At 41.5% G+C, this 26,107-nt stretch overlaps 1 protein-coding gene across 3 annotated transcripts in view; it reads right to left on the reverse strand.

Moving 5' to 3' along the window:
* Positions 1–25,880, reverse strand: part of CDK6 (cyclin dependent kinase 6) — a 229,189-nt gene extending 203,309 nt beyond the window's left edge. Inside the window, exons 1-2 of one of the 3 annotated variants that reach the window (XM_046670350.1) lie at positions 25,769–25,880; positions 22,363–22,968 (exon numbers count right to left, since the gene is read on the reverse strand). In XM_046670350.1, coding sequence (XP_046526306.1) covers positions 22,363–22,595 — 233 coding nt within the window. In that variant the 5' untranslated portion in view covers positions 22,596–22,968; positions 25,769–25,880. Of the gene's footprint in view, positions 1–22,362; positions 22,969–23,080; positions 23,255–25,768 lie in introns of those variants that run through there. The other 2 variants (XM_046670349.1, XM_046670348.1) reach the window with 2 other exon arrangements.
* Positions 25,881–26,107: the final 227 nt, after the last annotated feature.

A 26,107-nucleotide genomic window follows, 5' to 3' on the forward strand; every position in this document is an offset into this window, starting at 1 on the left:
ACAATAAAAAGATAAGGAATAAAGATAAAGGATTTATACCAATAAACTTAAAAATCTAGATGAAATACACAAATTCCTTGAAAAACACAAATTCCAACAAGTGATTCAACCTATATGGCTCCATGTCCATTAAGGAAATAAAATTTGGGGGCTGGCCCTGTGGCCACACGCTCCACTTCCGTGGCCCAGGATTCACTGTTTGGATCCTGGGCACAGACCTACGCACCGCCCATTAAGCCATGCTGTGGTGGCATCCCATATTGAAGAGCTAGAATGACTTGCGATAGGATATACAACTATGTGCTGGGGCTCTGAGGAGACCAAAAAAAAAGAGGAAGATGGGCAACAGATGTTAGCTCAGGGCCAATCTTCTTCATAAAATAAATAAATTTATTTAACTAATTAATTAATTAAAGGAAACATAATTTGTGGTTAAAAACCTTCCCATAAAGGAAATGGTAGGCCCAGATAACTTCATTGGTAAATTCTATTAAATGTGTGAGAACGAAATAATACTAATGCTACATAAAATCTTTCAGAGGAGCTGAAACACTTACCAACTCATTTTAGGAGGCCAGTGTTACCTCAAAACCAAAACCTGAGACATTATGAAACAAGAAAACTACAGAACAATATCCTTCATGAGCACAGATGTAAAAATTCTTAGCAAAATTTCAGCAGACAAAATTGCAAAAACAATTTTGAAAAAGAACAAAGTTGGAAAATTCATACTACCTTACTTCAAGGCTTACTGTAAAACTACAGTAATCAAAATATCATGGCATTGGCAAAAGGACATATATAAATCAATGGAACAGAAAAAAGAGTCCAGAAATAGACCCAAATTTATATAGTCAATTGATTTTTGGCAAAGGTGTCAAAGTAATTCAAAATGAAGAAAGCATAGTCTTTTCAACAAATCGTGCTAGAACAGCTGGAGATCCATATAGGAAAAAAATGAACCTTGGCACTTACTCAAGCCACACACAAAGATTTAATTTGAATGTATCACAGATTTAACATAAAAGTAAACCTATAAAATTCTAGAGGAAAACATATGAAAAAAATCTATGTACCTCTGGGGTAAGTAAGGATTTCTTAGACAGAATACAAAGAAAATATAAACTATCAAAGGAAAAAAGATAAATTAGACTATAGAAAAATTAACATCTTCTCATTGAGAGACACCATTAAGAAAAGGAAAAAACAAACCAAAAACCTAGAGAAAATATTTGCAACACATATATCTGACAAAAGATTTTTCCAGAATATGTATATAACTCTTACAATATAATAAGATGACCCAGTTTCAAAAAATGGTCAAAATATTTGAATAGATACTTCCCAAAAGAAGGTAAGAGAATAGCCAATAAGTAAACGAAAAGATGTTCAATAACATCAGGTAAATGCAAATTAAAACCACAGTGTGATATCACAGTTCAAATTTAATATAGAATGGTTAAAATTAAAAAGACTAACAATACCAAGTGTTGAGCAGGGTGTAAATCAAATGGAACCTTCATACATTGCTGGTGAAATGTAAAATGGTAAAGCCAGTTTGGAAAAGTTCAGCAGTTTATTTAAAAATTAAAACACACATTTGCCATATAAGCCAGCAAATCACTTCTAGGTACTCACTCAAATGAAATGAAAGCAAATATCATATCAACACAAAGACCTATACACGAACGTTCACAGCAGCATTACTGGTAACAGCCCCAAACTGGAAGCAACATAAATAACCACCAAGAGGTGAATGAATAAACAAATTGTGGCAAACCCACATAATGGGAAAGAATGAACTACTGATACAGTCAACAACATGAACGGATCTCAAAAATATTATCTGTGAAAGCCAGACACAAAAGAACAAGATCCTGTTTGATACAGTGCATATGAAACTCTAGAAAGGACAAATATAATCTATCAGGACAGAAAGAAGATTAGTGGTTGCCAGGGGTCCAAGCAGGAGGAGGAGATTTGACTGCGAAGGGGCCTCAGGAAACTTTTGGGGGTAATGGAAGTGTTTTAGATCTTGATTGTGATAGTGGTTATACAAGTAAATAAATTTGTGAGAACTCATAAACAACTCACTCTTAAAATGGATGCCTTTTACTCTATATAAATTATGTCTCAATAAACTTGATTTAAAAAAAAAGCAAAAGGATATCCAAACATCACCAGGCATTTAAGGAATCCAGCAACAGGAAAAAGAAAAAGTTAAAAACTAAACACCGACTAAACCAGAGGTAATATGGAGAACTTTTAGAAAGTTCAGAGGGGGCAGCCCTGTGGCCGAGTGGTTAAGTTTGTGCGCCCCGCTTCAGGGGCCCAGGGTTTCGCTGGTTCAGATCCCGGGTGCGGACATGGCACTGTTCATCAGGCCATGCTGAGGTGGCATCCCACAGAGCACAACAAGAAGGACCTAGAACTAGAATATACAACTGTGTACTGGGGGGCTTTGAGGAGAAGAAAAAAAAATAAAAGGATTGGCAACAGAGGTTAGCTGAGGTGCCAATCTTTTTAAAAAAAAAAATTCAGAGCGATCCAAGGACATATTACACCTATAAAACCAGGACAGGAGGCTTGAAAAAAAACACAAGCATGTAGAGAACAAAAAAAGAAAGATGCTTTGAGGTTAAAAATATAATTGCCAAAATAGTAAATTCAATAGACATTTGGAAAATAATATAAGAGATTTCTTTAGAATACAGAGCAAAACAAAACCAAAGTTAGAAAACAGAGGAAAAGAGGGTAAGAGACACAGAAGTCCAATCTGTAAGACTGAACATTTGACTAACAGGAGAACCTCAGTAAGAAAGAACAAAATAGAGAAGTAATTTTTAAAAATAAAATGAAACAAATCTGAACATAGAAAGATCCCAAAGAACGCCCAGCAAATTGAATTTAAAAAAGCACCACACCTAGATACATATTTCTGAAGAACTTATCCTAGCAGCTTCCAGACAAAAAAGTCACTAAAAATTAATTAGAAAATCATATTGGCAGATGATTTCTCTCACTGGTAACATGAACACAGAGAGAACAATGGCTTTCAAGTTCTGAAAAATTTTTCATCCTAGACTTCTAAAAACAGTCAAACCATAATCAAATGTGAGGGACAATAAAGATATTTCCAAATAGGTGAAGATTCAGAAACTTTATCTCCCTTACACAACTTCTTAGGAAGTTACTCAGAAATGTACACTAGCAAAACAAGGGTGTGAACCACTAAAGAGGAAGAGCCAGGATGCAGGAATGAGTGGCTCCAATCCAGGGGAACGGCGAAAAGAAGTCCCAGAAAGACAACTGCTCATCAGGACCAATCAATAACCGGTCCATAGTAGAACAAAACTTCAGGAAATGGGGCAATTCAGTAGAAATAGATGGTAAGATGAAATGTGTGGGGAAAAAAAGTTCAGGCTGTGATAAAGGCAAACAGTGCAAGAAAAAGTAGAAAGGCAATTATACACTCCAGGAAAAACAAAACAGTAAAACAAAGTCATGGTCTGAGTAAGAAGTACACTAAAATTTTTTAGTAATTTTAAAAAAGTGATGCAGAATAATAAAAAAGAATCAATCCAGATGTCAGTATTTAAGAAAGAAGGACTCCTTCAGCTTCACAGGGTTATAACCTTGGACGTGCGATTGTGATTGCAGAACAGAATGCAAATGTCCAACAACTTTAGCAAAGCAGCTGATAGAAGCTGTGATGTTAAATGGAGTACAAAGGTGGAGGAAAGGTTAGGGGGATAAAATAGTTTTCTCCTACTAAATGGAGAATCAAGAGATACTACCAAAAGTGAAAGAACAAAAAATTGATGCTTAAGGATATAATTTATTATATATTATATATAACTATATAATTACATATATTATTAAGAATAAAATTATTATATGAAATAAAAATATCTCTATCTAACAAAAGGTGAAGGAGATGAATAGGGAGTAGTATTGATGAACTAAATCCTCATCTTTCAGAAGGAAAATTTCCGAAGTTTAAATATCAAGAAATAGAGCATAGCATATTATCTAGATTTACAGAGGGGACTACCAGAAGCACCAAAAACAGTTAAAAGAAACTGCATCTGAGTACTGGGAGTACGGATAGTCGGGGCAGGAGCCTTGCTTTTTTCTTATAAACCCTTCTGTAACTAATCACCAAGTACTAGTGTTATTATTACCAAAAAAAGGGAAGGAGGGCACAAATTCTTTAACACTATTTCCAAAAAAGAGACGTAGATGTCCCTTCCCCTTGACCCTCCCCTTGAATCTGTGAGGCTCTGAACTCACTTATAACCAACAGAATGTGGCAGAAGTAACACTGCCAGTTCCTAGGGACACTGTCTGGCTTCTGGAGCCATGACCCACCTTGAAAGTCCAACTAGAGTCGTGCATCACTTATCGACAGGGATACATTCTGAGAAATGCATCATTAGCTGATTTCATCATGCAAAAATCACAGAGTATACTTACACAAACCTAGATGGTGTAGCCTACTACATACCTAGGCTGTATGGTATACCCTATTGCTCCAAGGCTACAAATCTGTCCAGTATGTTACTGTACTGAATTACTGTAGGCAAATGAAAGATATTGGTATTTGTGTATCTAAACATATCTAGGCATAGAAAAGGTACAGTAAAAATATGGTGTAAAAATACAATATAAAAGGGGCTGGCTCCATGGCATGGTGGTGAAGTTTGTGTGCTCTGCTTCGGCAGCCCAGGGGTCTCCAGTTCTGATCCTGGGCACAGACCCACACGCTGCTCATCAAGCCATGCTGTGGCAGCATCCCACATACGAAAAACGGAGGAAGATTGGCACAGATGTTAGCTCAGTGACAGTCTTCCTCAAGCAAAAAGAAGAAGATTGGCAGCAGATGTCAGCTTGGGGCCAATCTTCCTCACACACACACAAAAAACCACCCCACACAAAACTGGTATAAAGGATAAAAGAAATGGTACGCTGTCTAAGGCAATTACCATGAATGGAGCTTGTAGGACTGGCAGTTGCTCTAAGTCAGTCAGTGAGTGAATGTGCAGGCCTAGGGACCTTGCTGTACACCACCGTAGACGTATACACACTGCAGACGTAGGCTAGACTAAAGTCGTCAAAAGATATTTTTCTTTTTCAATAAATTAGCCCTAGCTTACTGTAACTTTATCAACTTTTAAATTTTAACTTTTTACTCTTTTGTAACAATACAAAACACAAACACATTGTATAGCTGTATAAAAATATTTTCTTTCTTTATATCCTTATTCTATAAGCTTCTTTCTATGTACAAAATTTTTTTTAAACTTTTTCATTAAAAACTAAGACACAGGGGCCAGTCCAGCGGCACTGTACTTAAGTTTGCATGTTCCACTTTGGCAGCCTTGGGTTCACCAGTTTGAATCCCAGGTGTGGACCTAGCACCACTTATCAAGCCACGCTGTGGCAGGCATCCTACATATAAAATAGAGGAAGATGGGCATAGATCCTAGCTCAGCACCAATCTTCCTCAGCAAAAAGAGGAGGATTGGTGGCAGATATTAGCTCAGGGCTAATTTTCCTCAAAAAAAAAGAAAAAAAAAGAAAAAAGAAGAGAAAATGAAAAAAAACCCACTAAGACACAAATACACACATTAGCCTAGGCCTACACAGGGTCAGAATTATCAATGTCACTGTCTTCCACCTCCACATCTTTCCCACTGGAAGGTCTTCAGGGCCAATAGCACTTGTGGAGCTGTCACCAGCATCACCACAAACACATGAACAACGCGTTGCACTATGATGTTATAATGGCTATGACGTCACTAGGCAGCAGGAATTTTTCAGCTCCATTATAATTCTCATGGGACCACTGTCGTATACGTGGCCCATCATTGACCGGATCATCATTATATGGTGCACAACTGTACTCTGAAGCCTTGAAGCTGAGAGGAAGCTTAGGGCACGTGGAGAGGCAAGTTGGAGGTGCTCTGGTCCACAGCCCCAGCTTGGGTGTCAGTCTACATCAACCAGCCTGATGAAACACCAGACTTGAAAGTGAGACAGTGCAACATGAATCAAACCCCGAGCCGCTACATCATCTCCAGCTGAAGCCTCAGACATTATAGAGCAGAGATATACCATTCTCACTGTGCTCTCTGAATTCCCCACACACTGAATCCTTGAGCATAAGAAAATGATTGTTTTAAGACCCTAAATATTGGGGTAATTTACTACACAGCAATATTAACCAGAACAATTAACAGAAAAACGTAATTACTTTAAATGAAAAACTACAAACAACTCCCCTGGTACTCTACTTGAGGAACAACTTCTTGCAATATACCTGACGACTGGGAACACCATACATTTTCTTTCCAGCCTATCCTATTCTATGCCATTCTATTCTATTCTATCCAACTCCTCCTTTTTTTCCTTCTTTCTTTCCCTTTCTTTTTCCTTTTCTTTCTTTCCTTCCTTCCTCTTCTTATCATCATCATATCATTATTATTATTCTTTTATGTCATCATCATCATTATTATGATATCATTATTCTTTTACTTTTATTATTATTATGCTTTGTAGCTGGTCATGTTTAAGTAATGTCAGACCCCTTCGATGGTCACAAGCAACTGATCTAAGCAGAGAAGGACGGTGCTTGGAATGTAGCACCAAATACAAGTATAGAGGCAAGGTTCACAATGAGACTGGCCACTTAGGCCTCATTACTTTTAAGAATAGCTACAGCCGTTTATACAACAGCTTTACAGCGTACGTCAAACTCTTTAGGAGAATGTATGCCAATCCTTTTTATAAAATTTCACAAACCAGAGGATCTGAAACCATGTCTTAAAATTTCCGCCAAAACATCTACATCAAATTCCACCACAAACGATATGACCATTTAAAATATCACTTAATATTGTTTATCTAAAATTATGTTTAACCAATAATTACTTTAAATGTAAACAGACCAAATACTCTTATCAAAAGACATATGGTGGCTGAATGGATAAAAAAACAAGACCCATATATATATGCTGCATACAAGAGTCACAGTTCAGATCTAAAGACACTCACAGATTGAAAGCAAAGGGATAGAAAAAGATATTCCATGAAAATGGAAACAAATAGAAAGCTGGGATGGCAATACTCATATCAGACAAAACAGATTTTAAAACAAAAACTTTAACAACAGACAAAGAAGGCCACTAAACAATGATAAAGGAAACAATCCAACAAGAGGATACAAAGCTTGTAAATATCTATGTGCTCAACACAGGAGCATCTAAACACATAAAGCAAATATTAACAGACATAAAAAGAGAAATTGATAGTAACACAATAGTAGTAGGAGACTTTAACACCCTATTTAACTCAATGGTAGATCATTCAGACTGAAGATCAATAAAGAAATATTGGCCTTAAATAATACATTAGACCAGATGGACTTAATAGATATATACAAAACATTCGTTCCAAAAACTGCAGAATATACATTTTTTTTCCTTTTTCTCCCCAAAGGCCCCCAGTACATAGTTGTGCATTTTTAGTTGTGGGTCCTTCCAGTTGTGGCATATGGGATGCCGCCTCAGCATGGCCCGATGAGCAGTCCCATGTCTGCGCCTAGGACTCGAACCAGCAAAACCCTGGGCCGCCGAAGCAGAGTGTGTAAACTTAACCACTCGGTCATGGGGCCGGCCCCCGGAATATACATGTTTTTGAACACACATGGAACATTCTCCAGGACTGATTATATAATAGGCCACAAAACAACTCTCAGTAAATTTAAGAAGTCTGAAATAATATCAAGCATCTTCTCTGAACACAGTGGTATGAACCTAGAAATCAGCTACAAGAAGAAAACTGGAAAAGTCACATATTTGGAGATTAAACAAAATGCTACTTAACAACTACTGGGTCAATGAAGAAATCAAGGGAGAAATCAAAAAGTATCTGGAGGGGCCACCCTGGTGGCAAAGCGGTTAAGTTTGCATGTTCTGCTTTGGTGGCCCGAGGTTCGCCGGTTGAGATCCTGGGTGCGGACACGGCACTGCTTGGCAAGCCATGCTGTGGTAGGGATCCCATATATAAAGTAGAGGAAGATGGGCATGGATGTTAGCTCAGGGCCAGTCTTCCTCAGCAAAAAGAGGAGGATTGGCAGCAAATGTTAGCTCAGGGCTAATTTCCTCAAAAAAAAAAAAAAGAAGCTTTAAAAAAAAAAGTATCTGGAGACAAATGAAAATGAAAATATGACATACCGAAATCCATGGGATACAGCAAATGTGGTGCTAAAACGGAAATTTATAGCAATACACATCTACCTCAAGAAACAAGAAGAATCTCAAATACACAATCTAACATTACAACTAAAGGATCTAGAAAATGAAGAACAAATGAAGCCCAAAATCAGTAGATGGAAGGAAAGAATAAAAATCAGAGTGGGAATAAATAAAATAGAGACTAAAAAGACAACAGAAAAGATCAATAAAACTAAGATCTGGTTCCTTGAAAAGATAAACAAAATTGACAAACTTTTAGCTAGACTCACTAAGAAAAAAAGAGAGAAGGCTCAAATAAATAAAATCAGAAACAAAAGAGGAGAAATCACAACAGACACCACAGAAATACAAAAGACTATGAGAGTACTATGTAAAGCTATATACTGAGAAATTGGATAACCTATAAGAAATGGATGAATTCTTAGAATTATACAACCTCTCAAAACTGAATCAAGAAGAAACAGAGAATCTGAATAGAAAGATTACTAATAAGGAGACAGAAACAGTAATCAAAAACCTCTCAAAAAACAGAAGCCCAGGACAAGATGGTTTCCCCAGTGAATTCTGTCAAACATTCAAATATTTAATACCTATTCTTCTCAAACTCTTCCAAAAAACTGAAGAGGACAGGATGCTTTCTAACCCATTTTATGAAGTCAAGAATACAATCCATTTACAGTAACAACAAAGAGGATAAAATACCTAGGAATAAATTTAACCAAGGAGGTGAAAGACCTGTATACTGGAAACTATAAAACACTGCTGAAAGAAATCAAAGAAGACACAAAGAAATGGAAAGATATTCCATGCACATGGATTGGAAGAATTATCATAGTTAAAATGTCCATACTACCTAAAGCAATCTACTGATTCAATGAAATCCCTATTAAAGTCCCAATGACATTTTTCACAGAGATAGAATAAAGAATCCTAAAATTTATACAGAACAACAAAAAAAGCCTGAATAGCCAAAGCAATCCTGAGAAAAAAGAACAAAGTTGGAAGCATCACACTCTGGTTTCAAAGTATGCTACAAAGCTGCAGAAATCAAAACACCATGGCGCTGGCAGAAAAACAGACACACATCTCAATGGAACAGAAGTGAGAGCTCAGAAATAATCCCACACATTTATGGACAGCTAATATTTGACAAAGGAGTCAAGAACATACAATGGAGAAAGGAAAGTCTCTTCAGTAAATGGTAATGGGAAAACTGGACAGCCAAATGTGAAAGAATGAAAGCAGACCATTATCTTACACTGTACACAAAAATTAACTCAAAATGGATGAAGGATTTGAATGTAAGACCTGAAATCATAAAACTCTTAGAAGAAAACATAGGCAATATGCTCTTTGACACTGGTCCTAGTAGTATCTTTACGAATATGTATCCTCAGGCAAGGGAAATAAAAGAAAAAATAAACAATTTGGACTACATCAAACTAAAAAGCTTCTGCATGGCAAAAGAAACCACCAGCAAAATGAAAAGACAACCTACCAAATGGGAGAAGATATTTCCAAATCATATATTGGATAAGGGGTTAATATCCAAAATATATAAAGAACTCATACAACTCAACAAGAAAACAAACAACCCGATTAAAAAATGGGCAGATGACCTAAACAGACATTTTTCCAAAGAAGATAGCCATATACAGATGGCCAACAAGCACATGACAAGATGGTCAACATCACCAGTTATTAGGGAAATGCAAATCAAAACCACTATAAGATATCACCTTATGCTCTTCAGAATAGCTATAATTAAAAATTATAATTAAAAAGACAAGAAAGAACAAGAGTTGGAGAGGATGTGGAGAAAAGAGAACCCTCATACACTGCTGGTGGGAATGTAAACTGGTGCAGCCACTATGGAAAACAGTATGGAGATTTCTCAAAAAATTAAAAATAGGGGCTGGCCCGATGGCATAGTGGTGAAGTTTGCATCTCCACTTTGGTGGCCTGGGGTTCACCAGTTCAGATCCTGGGCACAGACCTATGCACTGTTTATCAAGCCATGCGGTGGCAGGCGTCCCACATATAAAGTAGAGGAAGATGGTCACGGATGTTAGCTCAGGGCTAATCTTCCTCAGCAAAAAGAGGAGGATTGGTGGTGGATGTTAGCTCAGGGCTAATCTTCCTCAAAAAAAAAAAATCAAAAACAGAATTACCATATGATCCAACTATTTCACTGCTGGGTATTTATCCAAAGAACATGAAAACACTAATTTGAAAAGATACATGCACCCATATGTTCACTGCAGCACTCTTCACAATAGCCAAGACTCGGAAAGAATCCAAGTACCCCAACGAATGAATGATTAAAGATGTGGTATATATATACAATGGAACACTACTCAGCCTTAAAAATGATGAAATCTTGCCGTTTAAGACAACATGGATGGACATGGAGGGCATTAGGCTAAGCGAAATAAATCTGACAGAGAAAGATAATTACTGTATGACTTCACTCATGTGTGGGAGATAAAACAACAACAACACACACACATAAACACAGAGAATAGACTGATGGTTACCAGAGGGGAACAGGGTGGGGGGAGGGCAAAAAGGGTAAAGGGGCACATGTGTACAGTGACAGATGGCAACTAGCCTTTTGGCAGTGAAAAAAATTATTTTCATAATTTAATGAAAACATTAGTGGAAGCATTATCTTAGAAGGGATATACCTTAATGTCTAATCTACTTGTTAATCATTAAATTATTAAAACATCCCTAATTCCTAAGTCAGAATCCAATCTACTACTATAATTATTAAAGACTACATAATCCTGAAGAGTTTGAAATACAATACCAATGAGTGAATAGAAAAATAACATATCTGCTAAATTTTGGTGGTAATTTACAGTTTTACTGTCAATAAAATTACTGTAAAAAAGTGATCTTTAGTCACAGTTTAACTATTCACTTAGTCACTCAACAGGTATTTATTGAACTATGTGCCAGGCACTGTTCTAGAATATTGCGAATAAAGCAGTGAACAAAACAGACAAAAATTCCTGCCCTTGTGAAGTTTATGTCGTAATGGGAAGCATACATTCTATATTAATTCATGCATTACTTCAACAAATATCTGAGTGCTAGGCACAAGGGACAATATAAAGATGGTTAAAATAAGGTTCCCAAGAAAAAACAATCATAAAACTATGCTACTTTATTATTATGGATTAAAAGGATGATACTCTGAGTTTACTTATTCAACAAGCATTGGTTGAGGGCTTTCTAAACACGCCAGAATTTTCACCTGCTTTCAGATCACTGGGTTTCAGATTTTGAAGACTAAGAAACTTCAGATTGACGTAAGCTATCCCAGGTTCTGTCACCACATTGTATGTTCACCGTACGGGATCTCTCACTCTGCCCTGACTTAGCTCATCTTCTGCCACCTCCTTCCCTCCTTTTAATGAACACATAGTCCTTTCAGATCACAAGATACATCTCTAGACCATTCTCTATTTGCCTAATGGTAGATTCACCTCTTAATTTTATCAAGTAAAGTGCAAAAAAACCACAAAAAGCCATACCATTTTTCATAAAGATGCTACTCTTGACTCCAGTCCTGTTTTTCTAGGATTAGGAATTGGTACCGAGTCAACATGCTCTTATATAGTTCTCATTGAGATCAATTCCATCACTCTCAGTCAGCCAACATTTCAAGGGTGGTGAGTAATGCCTCTGAAACAGATCTTTTCTCTTGGCAAAACGAACAGTTTTGGTTGAGAACCCAACTTCTATCATTGACCCCAAGTTCTAGCCTAATGTACTAGTAGTTAGCTAAATTACCACTGATTAAATCCCACGGGCTTAAAATAATTTGTAATGACTAGCAGGATGTCACAACTTTTCTTTTGTGTCTTAATGTGTAAAAACAGTGTTATTTCAAAGAAGGGTTGACTTCCCAGTTCTTAAAGGGGACTTCCATAATTTAAATACACTTCATTCATGATTAGCACTGGGGGTCCCTTCTAGCCCAATCTCTAAATCTGTCTCTTGGTTTCTTGTGGCTCAATGAGAAAACACCCCATTTTTACCCAACACTATTTAATAACTTCTTTAAATGATTCTACATGGTTGGAATGTAGACGACATCATCTAAAACTCCCAACTTGAAACCACTCAGTTTCTTGGTTTCCACTAAAAAGTTTAAAAATGTACTGGTCAGAGCCACTAACCTACAGTTCAAAACTGCCCTTGAAACTGAGATGTCTTTTGTTTTTCTTGTGCTGTTGCTGAAAAGGGGTAAGTGTTAATGTTCCCAGCTTTATACTTTAAATCTTCTAAAAATAAAGCACTTTAGGGAAAGTAAATGTTTTATATTAACTATTAGGAATACCTAATACAGAAATTATGAGATTACCCAGCAATAAAACGAAGCAAAAAAACCGTATTTCACTAGAGATTAGTGCCCCTGAAAGAGAACTGTTTCCTTTCTGTGGACAGAAGCAGTTAATCACTTAAATACAGAGTACATGGAACAAAATTTCATATGTCATAAGGCAGTCATGCCATACGAGGAGCTTCAGAAAATAAACAAGCAGAAATTCCAATGTGGGATATAAAAAGGAATAATTCTGTTTGAGATTTTGAAATTTAAAAAAGAGAGAAGAAGAACAAGGAGAGAATCCAACTCCTCTCTGAGTTAATCTGAATACTGAAATACAAAAGAAATCATCAAGCCCCTATCAGGTTTTCATTTCTTTCTTTTTTTTTTTTTGAGGAAGATTAGCCCTGAGCTAACATCTGCCACTATTCCTCCTCTTTTTGCTGAGGAAGACTGGCCCTGAGCTAACATCCACGGCCATCTTCCTCTACTTTATACGTGGGACGCCTACCACAGCATGGCTTGCCAAGCAGTGCCATGTCCGCACCCGGGATCTGAACTGGTGAAGGCCAGGTCCCCGAAGCGGAACATGTGAACTTAACCGCTGTGCCACTGGGCTGGCCTCATATCAGTTTTGATAGTGTGCTCTCAGGAGCATTGTATCCTTGGACTCTCCCACAATAAATCCATTAACGAATAGGATACAGCACTGGGTAAATGCGACACCAATTACCAATACCCAGATTAAAGATTATATCTTACTATAATTACTATAAATCCAATACACATCTTTTCAGAAATACCTAGCTCCATTCACACTTTCACATTGCGGAGGGAAGAAAATGAAAGTACTACCAATCAGCACTATAGATACCTGTGTACATGTCAGCTTCCTCCACAAAATTATAAACTACTTGAGGGCAGGAATTCGTTTTGTTAATAATATACAAATATAATAAAATATTTCTATATTTATCCTCATATACACAATTTCATTTGATCATAGTAACTCTCTAAAGTCAAAAGACTAGTGATAATTCCTATTTTATTGTGAGGAAACCTCAAGCAAGAGACATTAAGGAGTAACTCTAGGTGACTCAGCTAATAGGGGGAGGAGTCAGGATAGACTCCAAGTATTCTGACTCCTAGTCCACGACTAGAAACATGTTTTAAACTTATTATTATGGGAAATTTCAAACATATAAAACGAAGAGAGAAAAGTACAACAAACTTCCACAACTTCAACAATGATCAGCTTGTTTCATCTATCCTCCATTTTGAATCAAATTTCAGACCTTAATACCACTTTTTGGGTAAACATTTCAAGAGGTAGGTACTTTCTGTGATCGCTGTCAATCACGTTTAACAAAATGTTGAATATAGCAGATAACCAATAAATACTTGTTGAATGCTATAGACCTCACATATGCTTTCAGACATTATTACCCAATTCTGACTAAAAAGACATCAATTCTGAATTCCTAGATGGCATATACTCATTCATTCACAGATATTAGTTCTGGACTACAAGATGCCAGCCACCATGCTAAGTGCTTGGGATATGGAAGGAACAAGAAAACACAGTCCCCTCTTTCAGGGACCTTGCATTCAAGTATTCTGGGTGCACGCTTGTGCATGCACGCATGTACACACACACACACACACACACACACAAACCACATGTGTCTTGAGGAACTGGAATTAGTTCAGGCTGGAAGAATACTTCTTAACTAAACCTACCAGTTTGTCAAGGTGGAATTCAAATTCACTGCACACAAATTACGAAGAGGAGTAGAAGGCAAAGTTTTAATGTAATTCAGAATCTTGATCTCCTTTTAGAAATTATTAGGAAGGTTTTACTTAATTCTGCTCCTCCTGCAAGTTTTTCCAGTATAGAAAGCCAAAGATAGCAAAATTAGTGGGAAAAAAACAAAAGTATTCAAGCAATTGATGAAAATGGATTTAGAATACCTTACATTCTTACACTAAAAATGTCCAAATCATTTTCAACTTTTACTGAATGCGTGCACACTTCCTAATGTTAATGTTGTCTTTATAGCATATAAATTAAGTCCAAGACTCTATAGTGAACTATGGGAATTACTTAAATTTTAAAACTCACTTTAATATAAACTATAGAGATTAGAGTAAAAAATGAAACTTTCTCTTCAGTATGTTTTATTATTCCCAGTAAATTAATTAAGTATAATCCAATATACAGATCCGTTCTCCCTCTTTGACACTCCTTAGTATCAACATTCATGTGACAGAAATAATCCATATGGTCCCCTCCTTAATAACTGAACCTCCTTTCCATTATTTCATCCATTTGGTCATTTATTCATTTTATTTCCACTGGATGTAGAATGTAAACAGACATGACCACAAGACACTCTCTGCCTCAAGGAGCTTATAACTGGGGTGTGGAAGGGTAGAGGATCAGAAGAGGGTGGTTGAGGGGAAGATTAATATTACATTTTATATAACAGACATAATAATATAAAGGGGCAGATATACACTAAGTGCCGTAAAGGAGGTCCAAAGTTGTCAGGGTTCAACGGAAGCAGAAATTTTGTCAAAATGAAGGTATTAAGGAGACACTATATAAAAAAGGGCAGCATTAGAGCTTGGTTCTGAAGAATAGGTAGCATTTCAACAGGTAGAAACAGCGGCATAGGGAGCGGCACCAAGTGCACATTCTCAGACAGCCCCAACTGAAGTCACAGAGGATGGCAAGGAGCACAGTCAGAGGAAATGAAGCAGTCATTTGCCTGCAGGATACAGGTAGCAAATGCAGACAAGAACACAACAAAACCCTATCAAAGCTGAAGCTAATATTGACGAAAAACGGACAGTCACAGGAAAAGTTTAAAATATCAACAAGTATTTGAAGGCTCTTACTAAACAATCTTGGTGTGCAGAGCATTACAGCTGATACCCAATAATCTCCCAGTGTTTAGCCTGAGACACTTGCCAATGCTGTACGCAACTCCACAAGGACGAAAAGTTCTCATCTGAGGGGGTTATAATTTAATTTATTTTACTTCATTCATTCAGGAAGCATATACTGGGCAACTAATACTTATGGACACTGTTATTTATGGATATGAAAGATACAATCCTTGTCCCCAAGTCAGCAAACACAAAAATCATTAAACTGAAATACTTTTACATTCTGAGGGAGTGTTTTCTGATATGCAATGCCCATCAGTCATCCTGTCCTGCTAACATTGGATATAAATGAGTTTGAACCTTAGCTGTCCTCAATTTCTATCTACAATGCGTGTAACTGTGGAATAAAATAGCTGGCTAAAATAAGACAATTCTTTTACACGTTTACAAGACAACAGACCAAAGGGAGTTGAACCAGGTTCAATCTAAGACCCTTTCTAATTCAAAAATTCTTACACTGTGATTCTAATTCTACTAAACTAAAATCCTTTAGGAAGGCCAGATAACAGGAACCAATAATTAAAACAATTATAATTGTTTTATAATAATTAAAACAGCGACTTAAATTACAAAGGCAGTACCTGCCCAAATTTAGGTAAAGTACTAAGTGTTTAATAATCATCCTATCCCAAGTGGACTTCCAGGCTACTATTGTACTCACACTGATTCCTGTCACACGCCTTAAGGTACCTTTACTTCACCTCTCAGCGGAGAGCAGCTACACGCGTAGCTGGTAAAACAAAATCAAGTATGGCAGCAAACTGGAGATATTCAAAACAACTGCCCAGTGGCTCTTGTAGAACTCCACCCTCTGACTGCTGACCTGCCCTGTGCCAGCAGACTCAGCATCTACACATCATCACTCAAATGGTGACTTGTACGTAGGTGGCTTGTTACCAACCACCAGTGCCCATTTTTAGGGCTGCCTCCTGGCCCTTGGACCAAGCCCAAAATTACACACACTACCCTCTCCTATTACTAATCCTCTTGCACTCAGATTTCACTTCTGCCGAGTCTATCACACCAGGAAGCCCCAATTAATTTCCTTCCTATGAAGACAGAGAAGCTCTTTGAACCTCATGGGAAATAGCAACAGTGTGATTAGCTCTTCAAGAAGCATGGGTAGCTCATATTTGCTTATGTGTCTGGAGGTTGTTATGCTGCCTAATTTTCAAGCATTATGGTGTTTATCTCATTAAATGGGTAGTAGATGCCAGCGCCACATTACGTAAGAGTTCATTCATCAGATGAGTACTGAGCATTTAGATTTCTCCATTGTTCTTTGTCTAAAATGAATTCAATATTACTTAATTATTTAACTACACTATTTACCTGTATTATTATTTAACTATAGCTATTTAAATGATCATAGTTATTACCCAAGTTCTTTAAAAGCAGAATTTAATGGATAATCATCATACTTTTTATGTATTTCAGTAGGACATACCGTAGAATTCAGGAATTTCTAGAATTCACATGTCATTTTTATTCCTGGCAAACCATCATTTTTGTCTACATACAGTTCATTTTTTCCAAACTAGAAATGTATGCACTTAATTTAACTTCTTCCATCTAACAGACAAAAAGAATTTTTAAAAAATTGCTACTCAGATTTTAGAACAACAATTTTTAAACTGCGTGACAGAGATGTTGGTTGACCTCTGGACTTTAGTTTCATAAAAGGGCTGAAAGACTTCCAAAGTGTCTTCCAATTGTAATATCCACGAGTTTACAATGACACAGTATAGGTATTGGATATTTCATTCTTAAAAAACATTCCTATGGAATCATTAATAGGAAGATATATTTTTTTAAATGATGACTTTCTTTTAACAAGGAGTCTGTTTTCACAGATATTCATTTACTCATGTCTTAAACATAGGAAAACATACCAAAAGATATTCAAGTTTACACAAGTTTCCCTCTTATAAGCCATTTTCTCCTTGATAAAGAAATTCTAATAATTCCATGATAATAGTTGCGTAAAAAGGATACAAGAGCAATATCAACAATTTAGCATTACCAAGTTCTTCTGCAGGAATAAAGAATGGGCAGAATATCATTGTGAAAATGTTTGTTTACTAAATAAGCTTAATAAATTGGAAATTTTTCAAACTCTTAGAGAATGAAAGACCAAACATACTGAAACTTAAAAAGAGAATTAAACTCTCACTTTCACTGAAACAAGCCCTAATAAATGTACTATCCAACCACAAAATAACACTGTTATTCAGAAGGATTCCCATGAACTAACCCACCTGAGGACTTGGTTTTATGCTGCATCAAATAATATGCCATGTTTCTTCTACCCTGTTAATGATTAGGTTTTCCTAGAGAAAATCAGATTTTTTATTCCCCTATTATGATATATATTACTGAGATCTTTAAAAAGAGGAAGTTGGAAAACTCTCCCTAAATAATAATCATTGAACTCTCCTTCAAGAGTAACCATTGAACCGCATGGATTTTTCTGTTAGTTTTTTTTAAACAGTGATTAAATATGCTAGTGATAATAAATTAAGATATTTAGATGTCACAAGCTTATTCACTGAAATGCCATTAAGTTTTCGTTTCTAGAACCAGTACTTTAATTTGAATTACTTTTACTGCTACACTAACAAATTTAGTCCCTAGGCACAACACTGGTAGCACTGAGCAGTATCTTTGTAATTACACAATACTATCATGTATCAGGGTTATGGTGATCATCTTATTCCTTCAATAACAGGTGGAATTACTTGAAGGGAAGAGCCAGGTATGATTTACCCAAATATCTTTCCCAGCACCTAGCCCCATGGTTTTTAAACAGTAAGTCTTTCCCAAATCCTTGCGTAATAAATGGAGCTCAAATGTTCACATATATTAGTTACATTTCAATGTCTTATATAAATCTATTTGTATGTCCCTAAGGTGAAATTTAATCTTCAAAAAGCATTTGATTCTGATCAGTGTTTTGGTTATCTTACCTATTCAATCAGCAAATTCCTGGTAACCAAATTATCACAAATACTAGTTGCTCTATAAAACTGGTTAGGTTAAATATAGCAAAATAAGACAGTGGAAATAAAGAAAAGTGAATTTTTTTTTTTTTAAGATTTTATTTTTTTCCTTTTTCTCCCCAAAGCCCCCCCGGTACATAGTTGTATATTCTTGGCTGTGGGTCCCTCCAGCTGTGGCATGTGGGACGCCACCTCAGCGTGGCCTGACGAGCAGTGTCATGTCCGCGCCCAGGATTCGAACCAACGAAACACTGGGCCGCCGGCAGCAGAGCGCGCGAACCCAACCACTCGGCCACGGAGCCAGCCCCAGAAAAGTGAATTTTTGAAGAGGAAAAAGAACTGCTCATCTCATTACAAGGTAAGTTCTAGAGGTGTGGACTTCCTGACTTGTTCACTGCTGTATCGCCAGCTTTTAGCACTCTCTGGAACATAGTAAGCCCTCAATAAATACTTGGTGAGTGAACAGATTGCTGATAAAACATGTTATTATTTTATCTACCTATATATAATTAGTTCAGAATATAAAATAGGATTCATTTGTGGAGTGCAGAAGTCCCAGTATAGGTTCATACTAAAGTCTGATTCTGGCAAAGGCTCCAGGATTTGGGATTACCAACTATAAAATAAGAGTAAACTTACATCCCAGACACTGAACGGCTGATGAAGCCGAGCCTGGGATACATCAAGCACAGGTAAGCAAGAATTTCAAGTCATTATCCCTATGCATGGAAGCAGTGCCAGTGCCAGCAATAACAAGTCAGCTTTTCTGGCAAATCCATCAAAATTAAAACTTAAACTTTTGAAAAAACTAATATGTTTATTATGCTCCTTCAAGCTTAGAGGCTTAACTATCTGTGGGAAGGACCTATAATTATGATCAATTACTTGGGACTTGAAGGCACTTATACTGGCATCTGTCCTTTTAAGACAGCTTTAAAGAACCAGTCACAGGACTGTAAAGCTGATCCTATGGGGCAACAATAAATCACAGGTTTGGGGGGGCCCACCCTTGACAACTCTCTCTTGGAAGGAAAAGAATAGTTGTTAGCTGTGCTTGATTTCCTGTCCTTACCTGAAAAAGCATCAGCAACCTCTAAAATCAGGAATTCCTAGTCTAGCCAAGCAAGTCAGGGGGGCCAATGACTGCCCCAAGGCAGAGGCGGAAGAGAAGAAACAGGAAGGAAATGAAATGTAATGGAGATCTGTAGCTTGTGAGGATGACATCATCAATAATTTTCTCAAGTGTCACTGAATTTCACGGCATGTAACTGATGGTCTTTTCTGACAAACCACAGCCTCATTATATTCAAGTAGCTTCTTGGTTCCAGAGCCAGTAATGTCTGGGTTTGAGTATGATTTGTTCTAGAGAAAAGGTCAGCTGAACTGAGGCCTCACTGGGAACTTGCTCCAAGGTAAGGGCCCCACTTATCTACCTGAATACAAATAATACTTGGACATTTGAAGCATTTTTACATTGACAAAGTGCTCTTATATACACTATCTCAGTTTCTTCTCACAACTCTTAAGACCTAAGTGTCATCACCACTTTTAAAATAATTTTAGAAAACGATCCCTTTGTTTTTCAATTCGTAAGTATAGTCTCTTGAAATTTTTCAGTACGGAATTCAAATCGTGGGTCAGTTAAAAACCTCTCAAGACACACCAATCTCAAGAAAATAAATCAAGAAAATAAGATGGATTAGCCAAAATCTACCAGCACAATGGCAAAAACCACCTTTCTCTGTTACAACATTATGCTTCATAAAGGACAGTATTACACGGCGGTGCCTCTAACACCACTACAGTGCAAGGACAGTATTTTATCTATAAAACATGATAATCATCCTTAATTAGGCACTCTCCATAGAGAGCAGGCAAAATAAAACAAGAACTTTGGTCCTAAAATTCTAATGGTGGAATTCATCCTCTGGGAAGGGCCTAGGTGATTCCTCTAAGAAGATAACTAAATTACGGGGGACAAAATGTATCCTCACTTTTTCCCTTCAATATCACAGACTCCTCAAAAGGGTTGTTGTTGTTTTTCAACAAAGAAAACACATGCAAAAGGTAATCTATTGCTTTTATAGATAATCCTACCTTCTTAAAACACTCATTCTCCCCAGTTCATTATCCCTCTCTCCTTTACTGGCTAGTGCAGAGGTATAATGGGGTCCTATCTTTACAGCCATTTACTACCGTATTTAAGTATTTATGATTCTTTGCTGCCTTCTAGCCTGAGTCTAACTATGTGGGGAACAAAGCACCACACAAATCACCCAGCTTGGGATAAGAAAAGACAAGTTAAAACCTCCCAAGAAGATTCTGTAGACATGGGCTCCCTGAGTCTGTAGAGGGTTTGGTATTTCAAAGGTCAGTCTCGGGTCTCTCCACTTGGATGACTAATGTTAATTTGTTTGACTTTTTACAAAAATATTTAGCTGTGCTTATTTACATAATTTCATCCACAGCGCACACAGTAGGCACGTATTTGCTGAATGGAACCTTTAGATGGATGAGAAGACAGGAAGAAGACTCCAAGACCTCCTTTTTCCAACACACTATCTTAAGAGTTGAGAAAGGTAAAATCGCACCCTAATCTGTAGAAGGTTCTGTGCATTCCTTTTCAACTGAAAACTATGCACCTCTGTTTAGAAAAGGATGACACACCACACAATGTCAACCACACAATGGGGAAATTCCAGGATCACTAAGAAAACACTATTATCCTAAGTGACACACACTTTCGTTTATTACTGGTTACCACACAGGAGAAGCTTTAAGAACTGCTGTTTCCCCATCCACTCACACAATCCGACCAGGAGGGGCAAGGGCAGGACATTCAGAATATAAGATTCCACATCTTGGACTCACATTTAACCCTTTGGAGAAGTAGTCTAAGGACTATGCTGGCCCAGAGACATAAAGTAATACAAACAGGCAACATTTGTGGAAGAAATTTGTGTTTGTGTGTAAGATTGTCCCTGAGCTAACATCTGTTGCCAGTCTTCCTCTTTTTGCTTGAGGAAGATTGTTGCTGAGCTAACATCTGTGCCAATCTGCCTCCATTTTATTTGTGGGACGCTGTCGCAGCTTGGCTTGCTGAGCGGTGTGTAGGTCCATGCCCGGATCCGGCCCGAGAAGCCCGGGCCGCCGAAGCAGAGCACTCGAACTTAACCACTACGCCACCGGGCGGCCCCGGGAAGAAATTTTTTAAACGACACTTTGAAACTGGGCATCAGCACTGAAGTCCTTAGACCTTCAGCAATCCTTCTTATCAGTATGCAATTTTAATAAAGAAACTGTGGATGTGACTAGCAAAAATATTCTTAAGTTTCTGCATTTTTTAAATGTTATTTATAGCAGGCTCCACCAGTGAAGCTCTCTTCCTTCTAATTATCACTGCATCCTGCTACCTCTCACTTATATTCAGTCTCTCAAAAACTCCCTGACGGCCAGGGAAAATGAGCGGGGGAAGGCAGGGCGTGTCTCAGGTTGGCTTGCTCCGTCCCTAAAAGGCACCCAACTTCCCGGACCCCCTTTCAGGGAGAAAACACTTAGAACTTGCACAGCAGTGAGGAAGCCTGCGCAGGTCACATTCTCTGACTGGTCTGACTTGCTCGCTGTTTGCCAAGGTCACCGGCTCTGGCTCGTGGCTCTGTCGACAAAACTTACTCTCACTCTGTAAGGTCAGCGGGTCGCGCCGTGCCTCCCCAGCCGCCCTCCGGCCCAGCACCTTCCTGGGCCAGAGGAGCCCTCGCCCGGCCCTCCCTCGGCGCGCGGCCCCCGACGGCATGGGCGCCGCTGCCCCGCTCACCTGACCACGTTGGGGTGCTCGAAGGTCTCCAGGTGCCTCAGCACCGCCACCTCGCGGATGGTGGAAAGCGGCATGCCCTCCTCGCCCGTCTGCACCCGCACGCGCTTCAGTGCCACGAAACGGCCTCCGTTCTTCAGGTCCCGGGCCTTGAACACCTTCCCATAGGCGCCCTCCCCGATCTCCGCCACGCACTCGTACTGCTGGTCGGCGCGGCTCAGGCCGTCCTTCTCCATGCCGCCCGGACGCCGCCCGGCGCGGCGCCGCTGAGGCGGGCGGGGGGCTCGCTCGGCTCGCTCGCGGTCGCCGCTCGCCTCCTCTCGGACTCCTCCGCCCGCTCCCTCACGCCCCGGAGCTCGGTCTCGCTCTCCCTCACCCCTGCCGACTACCGCGATCCGGCGCTCGGGCTCTCGCGGCCGCCGGGGCTGGATGGAGCGACCTCCCCGCGGGCGGGCGCAACCCTGGTGCCGCGGCGAAACTCCGCCTGCCGAGTCGCCGAGGAGCGAGCCGATCCCTCCTCTTCCCTCCCCGAAGCGCAGTCCTCTGCACAGACACCGAGGCGATTACATAGTCTCTGCCCGAGCGCGTCTCAGTCCACAATCATTCCACCTAAAAGGGGAGACGGGAAAACAAGAAGAAAGTGCAGTCAGACATCCCGGGCGCCTTCCTCAGGGTTCCCGCAGGCTCCCCTCCTCCTCCCTCACGAAGCCCCCATCGCTACCCTCCGCGCGCTCCTGCCCTCTCCCAGGCCAGTTAATCCTTCCTCGTTCCTCCAAGAAAAGCGAAGTTACTTTTCTTTCCCTGCAGGGCTGGAGCGGTCTTCGCGCGGAGAGGTTGCAGGGGCCCCTCCGGGATGAGCGCGCGGCGCGGGACGCAGTGGAACGGGAGGGGGCGTGCCGAGCGGCCCAGAGTGTGCCGGGAGCGCGGGGGAGGGGAGGCGCCGGGCACGTCAATGTCACGGCTTAATATTTATCCCTATATCATTGTGTTGCGCTGCTACCCTCCCGGCCTCCCCGGGCCTGGACGTGCAGGGAGAGGGGCTCCCGGGGTGCCATGGGGGCGTTCAGGGGGTGTGCACAAGCTGCTGTGGAGGGACTGTAGGTCCACCCGTGTGGGGCCGCAGAATGTGGGTGGGGGCTCCCAGGACCCTGTAACCCGATGCTGGGAGTGTGCGAGAAGGGGTGGTCAGACATCTGCTGGGAAATTGCTTCCTTTCTTTCTACTTTCAGTTTTTCTACGAGAAGACATTTAAAAAAGACTTGCACACACAAGTGGTCTTTTGGGGGTAAAGGAGGCAGGGTTGGAAACGGAATTCCTCCGACTCGGAAGACCTCCCTAGTGGAAACCCCTCAGGTCGGGGAAGGCTGGGGCTCCTGCTACTCAGGGGTGGGAGAGCGATGGGGTCCTAGAGGGGAGGAGTCGCCCACGGGACCCTAAGGGTGGGAGAAAGGGGTGTTCCCCACACTTGAGCTTGTCGCCTCTTTAAAGAGTAACTTCAGGAGGAAGGTAGCATAACCGTGACTCGTCCTGAAATTTTCAACTGATTTCAACCTGGGCAAAACTCAACCTTCTCTTACAAAGGGTGGGGGGTGGGGGAGCCCCCGGGGTGAGAGAGAAGAGGCTGCGCCCTCGGAGCCAGGACTCGCGAACCTTTCCCCTCTCCCAGGACCGTCTCCGATGTAGGTAGCAGAAGCCGCAGCTCCATTCCTCTTTCGGCTTAAGGCCTGGTCTCGTCTGCAGCCAGTCGCCCCCCGGAGCCCTCCGCACAACAAAGTGCGGGCCGGCGGGCGGGGGGGACGCTTTCTCTCCCCATTCATTTGCAATCCAGGAACTAGGCAACCTCCAACCCATGGCTGCCGCAGCCTCGGTGGGACATTAACCACGCCGGCCGGGCGTCCTGAATTCCCGGGGCACCTCGGAATTACCTGCCCCGCAACTGCTGCCCGCTCGCCTTCTGCCAGGAATTAAAGAAACAAATAGCGCGACCCCCACGGTGTGCGGGCAGAGGGACCGCAGCGAGGACAGAGCCCCTCACATTCACTCCATTCAAAACTCTCCTTAAAAGGTGAAAGCGACTCCTGGGGCAGTCGAGGAGCGAGCCCCCCAGAGCCTGCACGGGAGTCTGAGCCAGGCCGAGGGCCACACAGGTAGCGGAGGAGCCGCCGCCGGCCGCGCAGCCCGCCCCTCCCGCGTCCCCTCCTCCCCGCCCCAGTCCAGCCAGAGGCTCTGCAGCGAAGGCAGCGTTGCGGACGTCCCACCCCCGCAGGGAACTGCGCCCGCTACCCTCGCCGGGCCCCCCACCGCCCGCCCTGGCTCTCCCCCCTCGCTCCCCCGACGGTCGGCTCCGGCGGAGAGAAACGGGAGCCGCAGTGCCTCCCCCCCCCCCTGCACTTTTTTTTGTTGTTGTTGTTGCTTTCCCACGCTGGCTGAATGTGACTTGACCCCATTTCAAAAAAGTTTGACATAGTGCTTCAACATTTCCGCATTCCTCCGCGACTACAAAGGCTGCAGCCGCCTCCTTCTGCTTTCTGTCTCTGCTCTCTGTCTTCACACTCAATGAAATCCTTCACGTGCCTCTCCCGAAGCCTGCCAAGCACCGCAAGGGTCGCCACCAGCGCAGCGACAAGAGGCCGCACTGGGGACCACGACTCCTGCGTGTGCGCACACACGCAGATGCGCCCACGTGCACACTGACGGGCGCGCTGCGGGGTCCGGAGCTGCTCACCGCGGGGTGTGCATTTTTAACTTCCATATTTTAAATTATAAAAATAAACTGGGAAACTAAAGCAAATGTGCATCCTTGCGGGACTCCAAGCCTGGGCACTGGCCGCCTGCGTGCACTCCTCTAAGTGTGCATAACACGCCCGCAGGGGTTGCCAGCAGGAAGCCTGCGTTAACTTTATCTCGTGGTGGGGAAGGTGGAGCCCACGCCCACACCTAGCAAGCTGGAGAGGGAGGTTTCGTGAGGAAATAAATATGGGGCACGGAAACACAGTCTTCCGCATGGAGTCCCCAGAGGCAGTGCATTTTAAACCCTAAATGTGGATTACTGAGTGTCCGAGTGGAGTTTAAATTCTGTTTGAAGAAACTGGATAAGGAGTGTTTGTGTGGGTGTTTGTGCGCACGGCTATATGGGAGCAGGCACAGGATCTCAGTGTTGGGGGTGTCCCTAGTGTGCGATGTCCTCCTCTCGCCACATTAGGCGAACTCCTTTAGCTCCCCCAAACTGGCCCCCGTAACTACCCTGCCTCGGTTCGTAAGGGGTTAACCAAAACCGATTCCGAGGACAGACAACCCGCCCCCACAGTCACCCCCACCCACACTCGCTTCCGACCCTGGCCAAGCCCCCAAATCTTCCCCGGGGACCCCCCACCCCGCAGCCCACCCACCGGAGCGCACAGCTCCTCACCTGAAGGGCCGGGCCACGTCCGGCCTCCCGAAGAGGCTGCGTGCGTCAGGCGGACCACCGCACGTGTCCTCGGCGGCGCGGAGCAGGTAACCGGCTCGGAGGAAGGAGTTACCAGCACTCTTTCCCGCGAGGGGGTGGGCACAGCAGCGGAGGGCGGAGGGACGGCGGAGGGCGCCGCCCGCGCCGCTCGCTGGGGGCGGGAGGGGGCCGCGAGGCTCCTGCCGGGGCTCAGGGCCCGCGCCGGGGAGGCAGTGGGGGCGGGAGCGGGGACGGGGGCCCGGGAGGCCAGCTCTGCCCGAGACCCCCCCCCCCCCGGCGGCGGGCTTGGGGGCTCGCTGC

Source organism: Equus quagga, chromosome 8 (genome assembly GCF_021613505.1).
Source record: "Equus quagga isolate Etosha38 chromosome 8, UCLA_HA_Equagga_1.0, whole genome shotgun sequence".
NCBI classification, from domain to species: Eukaryota; Metazoa; Chordata; class Mammalia; order Perissodactyla; family Equidae; genus Equus; species Equus quagga.